Source organism: Balaenoptera musculus, chromosome 18, assembly GCF_009873245.2.
Source record: "Balaenoptera musculus isolate JJ_BM4_2016_0621 chromosome 18, mBalMus1.pri.v3, whole genome shotgun sequence".
NCBI classification, from domain to species: Eukaryota; Metazoa; Chordata; class Mammalia; order Artiodactyla; family Balaenopteridae; genus Balaenoptera; species Balaenoptera musculus.
The window spans coordinates 11,566,385-11,581,665 of NC_045802.1; the positions used below are offsets into that span (position 1 = coordinate 11,566,385).

General features: G+C 32.9%; 1 protein-coding gene across 8 annotated transcripts in view; it reads left to right on the forward strand.

Annotated features, from left to right (window-relative positions):
• Positions 1-15,281, forward strand: part of NBEA (neurobeachin) — a 602,800-nt gene that overhangs the window by 228,947 nt on the left and 358,572 nt on the right. For all 8 annotated transcript variants that reach the window (XM_036831611.1, XM_036831614.1, XM_036831612.1 and 5 more), the window contains one exon: positions 10,793-10,920. In XM_036831611.1, the coding sequence (XP_036687506.1) occupies positions 10,793-10,920 (128 nt within the window). The remainder of the gene's footprint in view (positions 1-10,792; positions 10,921-15,281) is intronic.

The following is a 15,281-nucleotide window of genomic DNA, read 5'->3' on the forward strand; positions in this document are numbered from 1 at the left end:
AGTGTATTGTAGACATATGATCTTGGGTAAATAGGAGTAAAATAACTGGTTGAATAGGAAGTATAGGCTTATATTTATAAGAAACTACTGAGCTGTTTTGCAAAGCAGTTGTATCATTTTATATTCCTTTCAACAGTGTATAAAAGTTCCATTTGTTCCATATTCTTGTCAACACTTGGCATTCTCAGTCTTTTTAAGACTTTATAATTTAAGACTTTGCTGGGTAATCATATCTCATTTGGATTTATTTTCCACTTTCCTAATGATTAAAGGTGATGAGGTTTATTTTTTTTTTCTGATACGTTAATGGGCCGTTGAAATCTTTTGCTATTTTTTTTAAAAAGTAGGCTTGTTTTCTTGTGAAATGTCACCATTCTTTATGTATTCTGATTATATGTCCTGTGTCAGATATTCCATTCTGTGGCTGATATTTTCATTTTGTTAAAATTATTTAGAACAGGAAGTTTCTAATTTTGACCAAGTCCATCGTTTCAAAAAATCTTTTCTTTTATGGTTTGTGCCTTTGTATCTTAAGAAATCTTTACCTAGCCAAAAGTCATGAAGATATTCTCGTATATTTTCTTCTAAAAGTTTTGTAGTTTTAGCTTTTATGATTAGGTCTATGATCCGTTTTCACTTAATTTTTGTGTGTGTGTGGTGAGGTAAAGATTCAGTTTTGCTTTTATCCATATGTATATCAATGTTTCAGCACCACTGAATTACCTTGGCACATTGGTATAAAATCAGTTGGCTGTCTCTGTGTGAACCTATTGCAGGACTCCATACTACTTCATGATCTATATGGCCGTCCTTATGCCAGTACCCCACTTTATTACTATAGCTTATAGAATATCCTGAAATCAGGTAGTATAAGTCCTCTAACTCTGTTCTTTTTACCGTTGCTTTGACTTTTCTAGATTGTTTGCATTTTCTTATATGTTTTAGAATTGGCTTGCCAATTTCTAAAAAAAAAAATCCTGTTGAAATGTTAATTAGGATTGTGTTGAATATTTATTTAAATTTAGGGAGAATTGATATCTTAATAATATTGTCTTCTAATATACAAACATTGTCTGTAACTCCATTCATTGAGGTTTTTATAATTTCTCTGAGCAACTTGTTATAGCTTTCATTGTAAAGGTCTTGTAGTTAGTTTTGTCTTTTTTTTTTATTGGTTTTTCATGTCTTTGATGATATTCTAAATTAAAATTTTTACTTTAAATTTCCAATTTTGAGTTAGAAGCCAAACAAAAAAGGATAAATACTATGTTTCCACTTATATAAAATGATAGAAAATGCAAGTAAACTTTCTTAACAGCGAGCAAATTGATGATTGCCTTGTTAATTATATCTCAATAAGACTGAAAACAAAAAAGAAAGAAGATTTTATGTGTTGGTGTAGTATATAGAAAGACAATTGACATTTGTACACTGATTTTACATCTTGCAATTTTGCTTAATCCACTTAAATTTAGTAGTCTTTGTTAGATTGTTTAGACTTTTCTCAACTCAATATTATCTGTAATTTCTTTATTATTTTCTATGTGAAAGAAAATGTCACTTGTAGCTTTAGTGTTATTTATTCTTGTAGCTTTGAGATTTCACCAGTGGAGCCATCTCTGCCTGGAATTTTTTTTTACTGGGGAGGTTTTACAAATTAAATTCTTTCATTGGATAAGTGACTATTCAGATTTTCTGTTTTCTTTTTGCATCAGTTTTGGTCATTTGTGACTTCTAGGAATTTAGTCCTTTTATCTAAGTTATTGGATTTATTGCCATAAAGTTTTTCATAATTTTATTATTATATTATTATTTTAAAACACTTGTAGGATCTCTAATGATGTTTCCTCTTTCATTCCTGATTTTGTAACTTATGCCTTTTCTCATTTTAGCATTATTAGAGTACCTATTGACGTTTCAATATTATAATTTTCCCCCCAGAAGTTAGGCATTAAATTCATTAATTTTTTTTCTGTCTCTATTACATCAAATTCCCCTCTTTTTATTTCCTTTTAGTTATTTCAGGTTTACTTACTTTTCTCTTTCTAGATTTTTAGGGTGGAAACTTAGATCAGGAGTCTATAAACTACAGCCCAGGGACCAAATCTGCCTGCCATCATAAACTTTATGTATAAACTTTGTGTAAATAAACTTTTATTGCAATACAGTCACATCGTTTGTTTATATATTGCCTGTGACTGCTTTCACATTACAATGGCAGTTAAGTAGTTGCAACAGAGATAGTATGCCCTAAAATCTTAAAATATTTAGTATCTTACCCTTTACAGAAAACATTTGCCAATCCCTTGCTTAGATCTTTGATTTTAGATTTCTCCGTTTCTGTTACAAGCATTTAAAGCCATAACTTTTCCACTAAGCACTGTTTTAGCTGTATTTCAGAAATTTAATGTTGTTTTAATTTTCATACAATATTTTTTCTAAGTTTCTCTATGATTTCTTCTTTGACTTCTAAGTGTTTCAGAGGGACTTTGGATATTGACCTTTCTCAGTATAATGCCATGAGATCCATCCAAGTGTTATGTGTATTAATGGGTCCTTTTGTATTTCTGAGTATTATTTCATGGTATGGATGTACAACAGTTTGTTTAACCATTCACCCACTAAAAGACATTCGGGTTTTTTCCATTTTTGGCTAGTACTAAAAAAGCTACAATAAACATTTGTTTTTATGTGAACATACATTTTCATTTCTCTGGGATAAGTGCCCAGAGTGAGATTACTTGGCTAATATGGTAAGTACCTATTTAGTGTTATAAAAAACTCCCACCAGCAATGTATGAATAGTCCAGTTTCTCTTCATTTTTACCAGCATTCAGCGTTGTCTTTTTTTTTTTTTTTTTTTTTTTTTTAAGGCCATTCTGGTAGGTATGTAGTGATATCTCATTGTGGTCTTAATTTGTATTTTCCTAATGGATGATTCTGAACATCTTTTTGTGTGCTTATTTTCCATTAGTGTGTTCTCTTCAGCGAAACGTCTGTTTATATCTTCTGCTCATTTTATAATTAGATTGCTTTTTCACTTTTGAGCCGTAAGAATTCAGTATTCTAAGTAGAAGTCCTTTTTCAAAAATGTTGTTTCCAAGTATTTGCTCCCAGACTGTAGCTCGTGTGTTTCGTCCTCTTAATAAAGTCTTTGGCAGAGGAAACTTTACATTTTTATTGTAGTCTAGCTTATCATGATGTCATGTCTAAGAACTCTTCACCTCACCTTAAGTACTGAAGATTTTCTCCTGTGTCTTCTATAAAGTTCTGTGGTTTTAAGTAGTAGTTTTAGTTTTAAGTCGGGGTCCCATTTTGAGCTAATTTTTATGTAAGGTGTGAGGTTTATGTCCAGGTTTATATTTTTTCCTGTGAATGTCCATTTGTTGCAGCACCATTTGTTCGAAAGACCATTCTTCCTCATGAAGCATTTTTAAGATCTTTTAAGGCAGATCTAGGGTGGCCTTTATTCTTGGGCTAATTTTGCCACTTAGAAAGTATGCTGGATTTCTCCTGAACGCTCAGTGTATCTAAGGAGGTCCCTCCTTTTTGGCCAGATGGAACGCAGACAATTCTAGACCTGTGTGAGATGTAGAAGATGCCTGTTATGACTCCTCCATAATTGTTCTTTCCTCAGAAGTTGTTCTACTCTAACCTTGGGAGCTTTCAGGCATCACATTACCTAGATTGTTACTCAGCCAAAGATTACTGTGCTCTCCATACACCTTCCTCTTGCGTACTATGCCCTCCAAATTCTATTCACCTTTGCCTCCTTGAACTACAGTCTTAATCTTGTCAACTGAGAAAGGTTGCTGGATTCTGTATCTGCCCTAATATGGAAAATAACCTCCATGTAGGAAATCTGGGTGATGTTGGGACTCACCTCATTTGTTTCTCTTTCCTCGGGATTTTGTACCCCACATTTTGTATGAAAATAGTTGTTCTCTGCATTTTGTAAAATTTTCTAGTTGTTAGCATGGGAGGTAATTGTAGACCATCTTAACCCCTTCAAGGTGAAAAGTGGAATTTGATACTTTTTAATGTTGTAAATTTTTTTTATTTTATAAATTTCCTTTTTTATTGTTTGCTGGTATATATAATTCATTGCAATATATTAGGCTAATATCATGAAACCTTTAAGTACTTATGTTTCCTAATTTATCTATAATTCTTTCTAACTAAGCATGTATGGACAGTCATTTGATCTGTGAATGTTGGCAGTTTTATCCCCCATTACACAAATACTTACACCTTTTTATTTCTTTTTCCTGACTTATAGTATCACCTAGTACCTCCAATACAGTTTTCTATAGAAGTGGTTAGAAAAGGCATTCTTTTCTTCATCTCAAATGAAAAGCTTTGAACATTTCATCATTAATTATGATGTCTCCTGTCTATTTAATAAAGATAATTTTTATCAAATATAAGAATTCTCTTGTGTTTATAATTAACCAAGTTACCATCATTATGGGTATAGAATTTTATCTCTAAAGAGAGGGGAAGTCATGGAGATGACCATGTGGTTTTCCTCCTTTTTCTGCTAACATGGTCTATGATATTGACTTTTAATTTTAAAAATGCTAAACAAACCTTTAATTCCTGAAAGAAATCCAATTTCTTTGTGATGTAAAATCTGTTTTACCTTTTGAAGAGCTAATGTAAGATTGGTATTTTTTATTTGTTTTTCTTTGTTTTCTAAAATATTTGGTAGAGCTCACAAGCAAAGACATCCGATCCTGGATTTCCTTTTTGGGGAAAGTTTTTAAGTTAAAATGTTACAGGTCTCCCCAGATTTTCAATTTTTGTCCTGTGTAAGTTTTGGTAGATTCTGTTGGCATAATATAGTTCATAATATTCTCTTATTATTATTTTAACATTCATATAATCTGTAAGAAAGTCCCTCCTTTTTATTCTTTTTTTTTTTTAATAAATTTATTTATTTTATTTACTTATTTTTGGCTGCATTGGGTCTTCATTGCTACATGTGGGCTTTCTCTATTTGCAGCGAGCGGGGGCTACTCTCCGTTGCGGTGCACGTGCTTCTTATTGCGGTGACTTCTCTCGTTGAGGAGCATGGGCTCTAGGCACACGGGCTTCAGTAGTTGTGGCTCGCGGGCTCCAGAGCACAGGCTCAGTAGTTGTGGCGCACGGGCTTAGTTGCTCCGCAGCATGTGGGATCTTCCCGGACCAGGGTTCAAACCCGTGTCCCCTGCATTGGCAGGCAGATTCTTAACCACTGTGCCACCAGGGAAGCCCCCTCCTTTTTATTCTTGATGCTTATTATGAGCTTGTTTCTGCTTTCCTTCCTTGCTTCCAAGTCTTGGCAGTGATTAATCAATTTTATTCATATTGCCATTAAGAAACATTCACTAGAGAGAAGTAACAAGAAACTGTTAGGTTGAAGTTTATACCTTATTATCTTTTCCTTAGTGCAGTGGATCTTAAACATTAGTATGCAACAGAGTTACATGGGAGGCCTGTTAAAACACATTGCTGAGCCAATATGTAGTTCTAGTTCAAGACTAAAGGCCTGAGAATCAGGAAAGTTGATGGTATAAGTTCCAGTGTGGAAGCTAGCAGGCTCAAGACCCCAGAAGAGCTGATGTTTCAGTTGAGTCTGAAGGCCAGCAAAGACCAACTATCAGGTAGAAGGGGTTTTCTCTTATCTAGCCTTTTGTTCTATTCACGTCTTCAATTGAATGGATGAACACACACACACATTAGGGAGGACAGTCTGCTTTATTCAGTCTACCCATTCAAATTGTAATCTCATCCAGAAACATCCTAACAGACACACCCAGAATAATATTTAATCAAACGTCAGGGCACCCTGTGGTCCAGTCAAGTTGACACATAAAATTAACCATTACATGAAGTGATCTTGGTGTGCTGGCTCTAAGAATACACTCTGAGAAACAGTGTTTTAAGTGATCATCTTCTAGATTGCAACATTAATTCCTGATTTATATAAGTCCTCTTCCCAGACAATGTATGGATCTCAGTATAGCTTCATTTACTCCAAATTTTGCAAACACACTTATACATATGTGTACGCATGTGTGTGTGTGCATATAAAATTGTAAATGCAACAAGAGAATATAATTACTATTTTATTGGTCAACATATTTAGATTTATCCAAATGTTTATCATTTATTTTTGCTCATCATTCCTTTTTGAATGTCTGACTTCCATGTGCTATCATTTTCTTTCTTCTTAAAAACACCCCCTTTAGTATTTCATTTAGTGCAGGCCTGACACTCATGAATTCCCTCAGTTCTTATTTAACTAAAAATCTTTGAAATTCACCTCTATTTTTGAGGGATATTTTGAACCAAAGTAGAGTCTAGGTTGGGAGCTATTTCCTTTTAATGCTTTAAAGATATTATTCTGTATCTTTCATTTCTTTCTGTGCTTTCTTTCCCTTTTTGCCTTGTTTTTTTTTTTTAGAAATGTAATTTCCTGTCTTATTGCTATCTCTCTGCTCTTCCCCAGCCTTTTCCATTACTGCTACCTGTTTTTAAGATTTTTCTTTATCGTTGGTGTTTAGCAGTTTTACTATGATATACTCAGGCTCTTTGATTTTTCTTTATATTTATCCAGCTTGGGATTTATAGAGCTTCTCAAATCTGAAATTTGATGACTTTCATCAGTGGCTGGGAAATTCTTAGCCATTACCTCTTCTAATATTGCTTCAGAGTCGTTCTAGTCTTTCCCTGGGATTTGAATTACACATATATTAGATATTTTCTGTATTTCTCATCTATCTATCTATTTCTCTCTCTCCATTATTCTAGTATTTCTTTTTAACCTTAGTCCACTTTACTAATTCTCTTTTTAACTGTTTTTAATCTTCTGCATTCTTAATTTCAATCTTTGTGTAAGTACTAGAATTTCCATTTGATTTTTTTATAGGTTAATATTCTCTTCCAGTTTCCTATAGTGTCTTTAATTTTCATGTATGTGTATATATATGATAGTAGTTGCAGCCATGGATTTTTATGTATTTTTTCTCTAATGGGTTATTTATAGTTTTATTCATACAAATTACTTAGAATCTGTAAATCCCTCTACATGAGATTTCCTTAATACAGGTAAAAACCAAAATATGATTGTGTTTTTTAAACTAAACTCCTGTGTTTTAAGTCATATTGTTTTAATCCAGGCACTGGAGCTATAGAAATTCATCTAAAGCATTATTATGTCCTTTGAATGTTTAGTTTTCCTATCATTGGTCATTTTGTTAGAGTGGTTGATAAATTTCCCAAGTCACAACCATAATTTTGTTCATGGAAATCAGTAATTCTCTTTCTTAAAAGAATTTGCACTTACTATCAAGAAAAACAGCCAAAGTCAAAATAGCATCATAAGCATAGTTAGTGTGACTGAAGAGAATGAAAAAGAATAAAGTGGGGAGAGAGGAATGAGTAGCTTAAGAGAATGCATTTCAGCCTAGAGTTGACAAACTCTATATTGAGGTCCCAAGAATGTTCTAAAATATTAAGAAGTTATAAACAGATTATTAAAATTATAACCCTCACACTAGACTATGTAGGGCAAATTCCCCATCAAGTCTACCTTTGTATTATTTCTCTGCACAAAATGTCTTAGACTAAGTGAATGTTTTTTGAATAAATGAAAACTTCTAAAGGAAAAATTAGTACTTGGTGTTTTCCCTAAATTGAGTGAAATACGCTAGTTGTTTTAGAAAATAATTTGCCAAAGGACTTTGTTTTATTTCTGGTAGCTATAGGTTCTTTCCACTTTTAGAATGAAAATTACATTCAAAAGAAAGAATAATTTATTTATTTTTATAAGCTATAAGGTCAAAGAGTTCTCCCTTATTAAGATTTTTAAAAATTTTTAACATGTTAACATACATTTTTCATGTGCCTTGGGATTGGGAAGAAATAGTTTTACACTGTGTATTTATCTGAGATGAGAATTGAAATAACAGTATAGGCACAATATATCTGTATAAAAATTTTTTTAGTAATTGGTGGTTATCTGCCAGGTGATAGAGGAGGGAGGGTATAAAGCTAAAATTTATGTTTATATCATTTCCTTTGAGAATTTAAATTGTGTAAGAATGAAGATAACATACTTTACACAATGTTTACTTTAAAACACATTATGAGGAATCTATATGTCCATTTTCTTCACTATGAAAAAGTGATGATGAAACTTTTCCACTTAGAATATTTTGTTGTTGCTTGATAGAGAAGTCTGGCAGTATTATTTGATAATAATTTCCTGTATTTAAAACCTTTGATCTCTTGCTGGGTAAAATGTTACATTTTTTGCCCTTTATTAGAATATTTAAATTATGATGGCAGAATGATTTATAAGAGCATCATTTAATGTTCTGTTAACATTTTGTAAGAAAATAGCTGCAAAAAGTCTTATTATAGGGGTTCACTTACTGAGAAATATCTGTTTTTGTCCATTACCCTTAAGTAAAGGTAATTAATACACATTTACCTACACACATGTAATTAGTTGTGTAGATTAATCAGTTTCTATTTGATGTTTAATTTAATCACCAAGAACAGTACTTTTGCAATTCTGAAGCCTCTAAATTATTATACAGAAACCTGTAAAATATGCAAAAAAAATCTTAAACTAGGGAAAATGTTTCTGACTTCAATTAGCTAATAGTATATTATGATCCAATAGTATAACTATGATGTGAACCTCTATAAATCTAGAATTTTTCTAAAATAATTTTACTCAGTTAATCTTAAGTAAAAATAAATATTCATGCTTCACTCAGAATTCAGGTGCAAAAATAGTAGTAATTATATCTAGATTTTTCTCCTCTTCATAGGTTCTCTTTTACCATTCTTATTTACCTTTCCTTGGTAGAGAGGATTACTTTAGCTGAGAAGCTTCATCAAACATGATCCTGGAGATTAGAAAGAATGAATGAAATAATGGATCTAAAAAAGAAGTTCTGTCTATATTCTCTGAACTTCAGAGCTAACTCATTATTATGATGATTATTCTGTGACTTCAGGTAGTCCTTCCTTTCCTAGCTGTTTTATTACAACTTAATAATAGTAAGTACTTTCATTAAAACAGTTTTTCTCAAAACGTGTTTCCTGGATAAGCAGTATCAGGCCACCTGAGAATCTTTTAGAAGTGCAAACTGTGTCGGTACACCCAAAGCTGCTGAACATCTCAGGCTGGGGCCCTAGCAGTTTGGGTTTAAACAGGCCTTGCAGGTGATTCCAATCTACACCAAAGATTGAGAACCACTGCCTTAATGTAGGTGTTTGCTCCAGGAGTAACAGAGTAGGGGAGAATATTGAAAACTCTTTGTCTTCAGCAAGTCTGCAAAGCCCCACCCAGGTCCTTTTTTCTTGCTTAAAGCTGTTCCTCCAGAATATTCTCTTTAAGTGTTTGTGGAAGTTACTAAACCTGAGTTTCCTCTTTGAGTTCTTCTTTCTATAAAGCTGTTGACCCAAATAAGAGGAAGCAAACTTAAATTGAAGTGTTAATGATGAGGCTTTGTGTACACAAAGGATTCAGATCATGCTCTTTCCAAGTTAGGAAAGAAAGCATCCTAGATTCCCTAATCCCTCGCTATTCACTTAAAAAAAGATGGAAGAGTTCAGTTTTAAATATTAATAATATATTGCAAATTATTCTGTGATTAATTACCTTTTTGTCATTTATGTTTTCCTCCTACATAACAAAAATGTTGCTTAGCATTGTGGCAGAATTTTATTACTGTGAAGTATTGTTGAATTCCTTACTGTACATGTCTTCTGTGTAGAAGAATGTGTGCTCATCTAAGATTATTATAGTGATTTTGTTTTGGTTTAAATATATCAGAGTCACATTTTGTAAGATCAAATATAGGTGTGTTCTATTCAAAGTAGCAGTTACAAGAGCTATCGTTGTTGACCTCCCACTGTGTGCCAGGCACTTTTCTATGCACTTTACATGCTTTAGCTCATTAATCTTCACCTGGTAGGTACTGTTACCATCTTCATTTTGCAGACATAGGAAGTCTAATGTCCCAAGGTCACCTAGGTAGCATACGATGGAGCCAGCATTCCAGTTCAAGCAGTCTTACTCTAAAGCACTTACTTGTAAGAGAGACAGTTGGATATTACCAAATTATTTATTTGAGCAGAATTATTTTCTTTATCTATGTTTTTACTTTTACACATCTTGCTCAAGGTACTTTCAAGAATGTCAGATAGTGCTTATATAAAGTCATATAACTTGAAATTTAATAGCAATATAAATAATGAATGATACAATGGTAAATAAAAAGTAAGTGGGCTTATGAAAAAGAAAATGCCTACTTTGGCAAAGCAATTCAACTGTATCATACTGAATTCAGTTATCCTCTTATTTGTCCTGCTTTTCAGGAAATTTTCAGGGAACTCTTGAGAACAAGAGCTCATTCTTTGTAACTTTCACAGTGACCCGTGTAGTAGGTATTCGAAACAGTTTTCTTTGGTGGAAAGAAGGATAGACAAAGAAGCCATACAGGAGCTTCTTTTCTTGAAGCTCCTAGAGTTATGGACAGAATCTGTGGCCCTTGTGGGTGACAGGATCCTGATTCCTTTTCACAGTATAATCATTCTGATTTAGCAACAGTCTTGAGTAGCCTTATGACTGATGTGAAACTCTACAGTGTCCCTTCTACATGAAGCTGTTATTATTCAGTGGGTTAGAATTGGACTTTTATAATTTTAAAGGTTTTAATTTAGAAGTAAAGTTTATTTGACTTTTTATATTGAACCATATTTACTAGTCTTTATGTCTTAATTTCAACAGCATCACTGCAAAACTTGAAAGAGCTTTAGAAAAAGTTGCTCCTCTTCTTCGTGAAATTTTTGTAGACTTTGCCCCATTCCTATCTCGTACACTTCTTGGCAGTCATGGACAAGAGCTATTGATAGAAGGTATGATTTCTCTCTCTATTCTAATTATTTTAGTTTCCTGTAATGTATCTATTAATCATGGCATAACTTGTGCTACTAGAGGAATATTTATTGACAGAAGAATATAAAGACATTGCTTCCATAAATTCTAGTAAGATATTCATGTATGCTTTCTCCTTATTCATTAAAAAACAAAGTAGCATGTTTGCACAGTCAGTGCTAATAACAGAATGAAGAACTTTGAAAAAATGTTGGAATGGGAGGCTCTGGCCCTTATAATCCCAATCTATTAGGGCTGCTGTATATCCTTCATTAGCATGGCATGTTTACTAAGCAATGATCTCTAAAATCCCCTTCTAACTCTTAAAGTGGTGCTTCAAGTGACTTTTCTTATTCACACATACCATGTGTAATTTGAGAATCCTTAACTGAGAAAATGTAAAGAAATACTTAACTGGGAATTGATGAAGCTGTTATCTACTCATCAGCAGCTTAAATGGAGTGAGAAGGCAAAGAAGGTAAATAAACTGTTGGGAAGATTTAATATATGCATCTGTATTAGGAGCTTTGACAAATATGGTTGTCTGAAGCCTTACTTCTTTAAACAGAAGTTTTGTTTTATAAATATTCATGAGCTTCAGAAAGAGGTAATCAATATCTAGATGATCCTGTATGTGAATAATGGCTTTAGGTACTATTCCTTGAATTTAGCAGGTATATATATTTATATATATGTTTATATATTTGCAAACATACACACACTCACACACACACACACACACACACACACACACACACACACACACACACACACACACACACACATATATTTGCTTTTTACTTCCTATTTACTGTGGAAGTTTTCCTTACCTGTTCTGTCATTGTCTCAACTGCTTTTACACAATCTGTTTCTATTAGGGGAAACAATAATAGTTAATAACCTGAATTTAAACCCTTGTTTCACTGCTTTCTTAGCTGTATGACCTTTGTGAGTTACGTAGCCATTTTGTAGCTTAGTTGCTTTCTATAAGATGTAGTCAATGATAACACCTCCCTCCCAGGGTTCTTGTAAGGATTAAATTATATAATGCATATAAAGCTCTTAGAATAGTGACACATGGTGAGCTATTCATTTTTTGCTTAATACAGTGTTCTTGCTCTAGGCCAAGTGCTATTAGATACTTGGAATATATTAGTAAATAACGAAGATCCCTGTCTTGGGCACCTTATATTCTATCAAAGAGAGAACATAAATAAATACTGAGCAAAATAAGTAATTAAATTACATAGCATATGAGGTGGTAAGTGTTATGTAAAAGGTTAAGTACAGCACAGGGGATTGGGATTATAGAAGTGTCAGGGTTAGGTTGCAGTTTTAAAGAGGTGATTAATTTTAAATAAGCCAGTAGTAAAGTTACATCTCAGCAAAGACTTAAAGGAGGTGAGCCATACAGCTTACTAGAAGAGTGTCCTAGGTCAAGAGAATAGTGTAATGACCCTATAACATGTGTTACCTTTATAATAAGAAAAAAATTCAATAAACATCATTAAAAAATTAAATCTCAAATGTTTCCTCATTCCCTAAAAGTCTTTTAATTTTTTCAGTATTTATGTATATCTTTTCCAGAAATTAATTGACAGATTTACCAAAGAAATTCATAGTGAACAAATACATGCAAAACTAAACATGGAATAAAATTAGTAACATAGTAGTGTTAGTAATGGATCCTGTACTGTTATTAGAATTGGGATGCAAATTCAGCACTGTTTTCCAGCAGCCAAAGCAAAGAAGGAATTATTTGAAGTTATAAAACTTACATTATTGGTTCCTAAATGACAGTTTGTGACAATTTTGAGGTCTAAGGAATTACTGTCAGATGACTTTTTAACTGCTCTATGTTGGTCAGTCAGAACCCCATATATGTAGCCCCCTTTCCAGAATTTTCCATGGCCAGACATCTGGACTGTTTCTTATTTCTTCCCAGCACTGCAGAGAGAAGGTAGGAGAAATAGCCTGTAATTGAGAGCTATTTTTCTTGGGCTTCCCTAAGTTTACCTCAAATACTCTGAATTGAGTTGAAGCAGCATTAAGAATAATCCTCTTGGATTTTTATAAAGGTGACTGTGCTAAAAAGGAAACATTAGACCAAGTTATATATTAAGAATTCACTTTGTGTACCCTTGGTAGAATATAATTTTATTTTTTCACTTTTCTGAATCCAAAGAATTCAATTAAATATCCTATTTTTAAAACTATGTTGGTGTAATGTTCATACTCTTCTTTTGTGTTAAAATGATTTTTCTTAATAAAATGATGATAGCAAATGGTAGATTTTTAAGTTTTGAGTTTTGTTTTTTAAATGCCATTACTTGGCAAAATAGCAAGTTGACAACCTTAAGATATGGTCCTCCAAATTTCTGCTAGGCCATACAATCAAAAAATCTAGAATCCTCTGCTGTATTCCAGAACATTAGGTATCCTCACCATTTAGTCATAACCTTCCTTTTCAGACTCAACTAGTCTCTGTCCTCTTGCTATAGAAGACATTCCTTTAACATTCAATAAGTTAACACATTGTCACATTGCTTTGTTTTTGTACAACCCTTCCTTCTGTGTTGGATCTTTTTCCTTTTTTCTTTCCCCAAATTATTCTCATCCTTTGAGTTCTGCTTCAGGTTCCTTATGCCAAATTAATGCCTTCTCTTCTGTGCTCCTGTGTCATTTTATTTATACAGTATTAATAAAATTATTTTTCACTTGTAAATAGGAAGTATTTTATTGGTTTTATTAACATTGCCTAACTTAGATTCTGGTATATAATACTGAGTATTTTTTTCCTTGTACTTGAATACAACATTATTTGTGTTACTGATAATGTTTGGTAGAGGTAAGTTTTGAAAATAAGGGAAGGTAGATAAAACTTTTGTGTTCTGTGGTGAGAATTCCTAATATTGATCAATCATCCACACCCAAGGATCCAAGATGCCTTGGATCCTATACTCACCCAAGGTCCATTCTTGCTCTCTGCCCCAGACTATGGAAATATATATCCTGTCATGTTCTCATTCTTGAACATGTACTCTTGATCATTCTTTCTTTTTCCCTCTCCTCCATTTCCCTTCTTTCCATAATTTGATACACTATTCCTCTCCTCTGAGAAGAAAAACTGTCAAACTATTGTGAAGAACTCAGGAGAGTAACATGATAAAAATATCTTTAGTTATTGAATATTTCTGTTCAAAGATAGTGCTTCTGATGAATAAATCTCAATGCTTTTGATTTCATCATATGTTTAGGTATGGTAGGAACAAAACTGGATTTAGGTAACTGAAGATATTTTAATGTCCTTTGAAAAGAGAAGACAATTACTCCTAATTTCAAGTAATCATAAAATATGTTTGAATTGAATCTTTATTTGTTGTTTTATATTCAGTTTTTCTTAATTCACATGTGTATCCATTTAACTCTTTTCTTATAGAATAATTAATTATTGGTAGTTTATACTGTCTGTGTCCTTTAAAACACATGCTAAAATAATGTCCTTTCCTTTTCTTAATTTGTCTATCACTTTTATTAGTCAACCTGTATTAAATTTATTATTGTATGATTCTATAGTAATCAGTGTTGTTCATACCTTTTAAGTTCACTCATTAACAGTAGCTATTTTTGCATAGCTTTTGGGGTGTTGTGTGTGTGTGTGTGTTTGTCTTCCCCTTGGCAATAATTAGTATTTTTTAAGATGATAGTTTTGGGGAGCTTAGTGAACTTTCTCTAAGAAAATTCTAGCTTTTCAATGTGCAAACTAATGTGTACAAATTAGAGTATATAATGCAAGTATCAAAATCTACCAGCTTAAGATGGCAAAACAACCTTTGGTCCAAAATTGTTATAGTTATACTAATGGGTTGGTTACCGAACTTTTAAATCTGTTTCACTGCTCTATTATTGCATGAGTACGCCATTGTTTTAATCCTTGTCAACTTATAGAGGTTGTATGTAATCATCACCCACCAGTCCCTCTCATCTTTTTGAATAAGTGATCATTATCATTAATTTAAAACAAAACAAAACAAAATTGCTTTATTTATTTGGCTTAAGCAGCAATGGAGGATGCACTTCAGAGGAACCATTGGGCTTCTCTTAAAGAGTTGAGAGGAGCCTATTTTAGAGTTCAGATTTGAGGAAGAAGGTCCCGTTGTAGATCGAGTGCTGACGTTAGATCTTGATAATTGTTATTCAGGAGGTCTTGGAAATACCACGGGCCTAGAGTTGCCATAGTAATAAAGAAGCAGACCCAAGTTAATTAGAAGAGAAGATGTTTGTGTGTGTGTGTTGGGGGTGAGGGCCTTGTGTGTGTGTCTTAGCCTTAGTGCCCTTTACC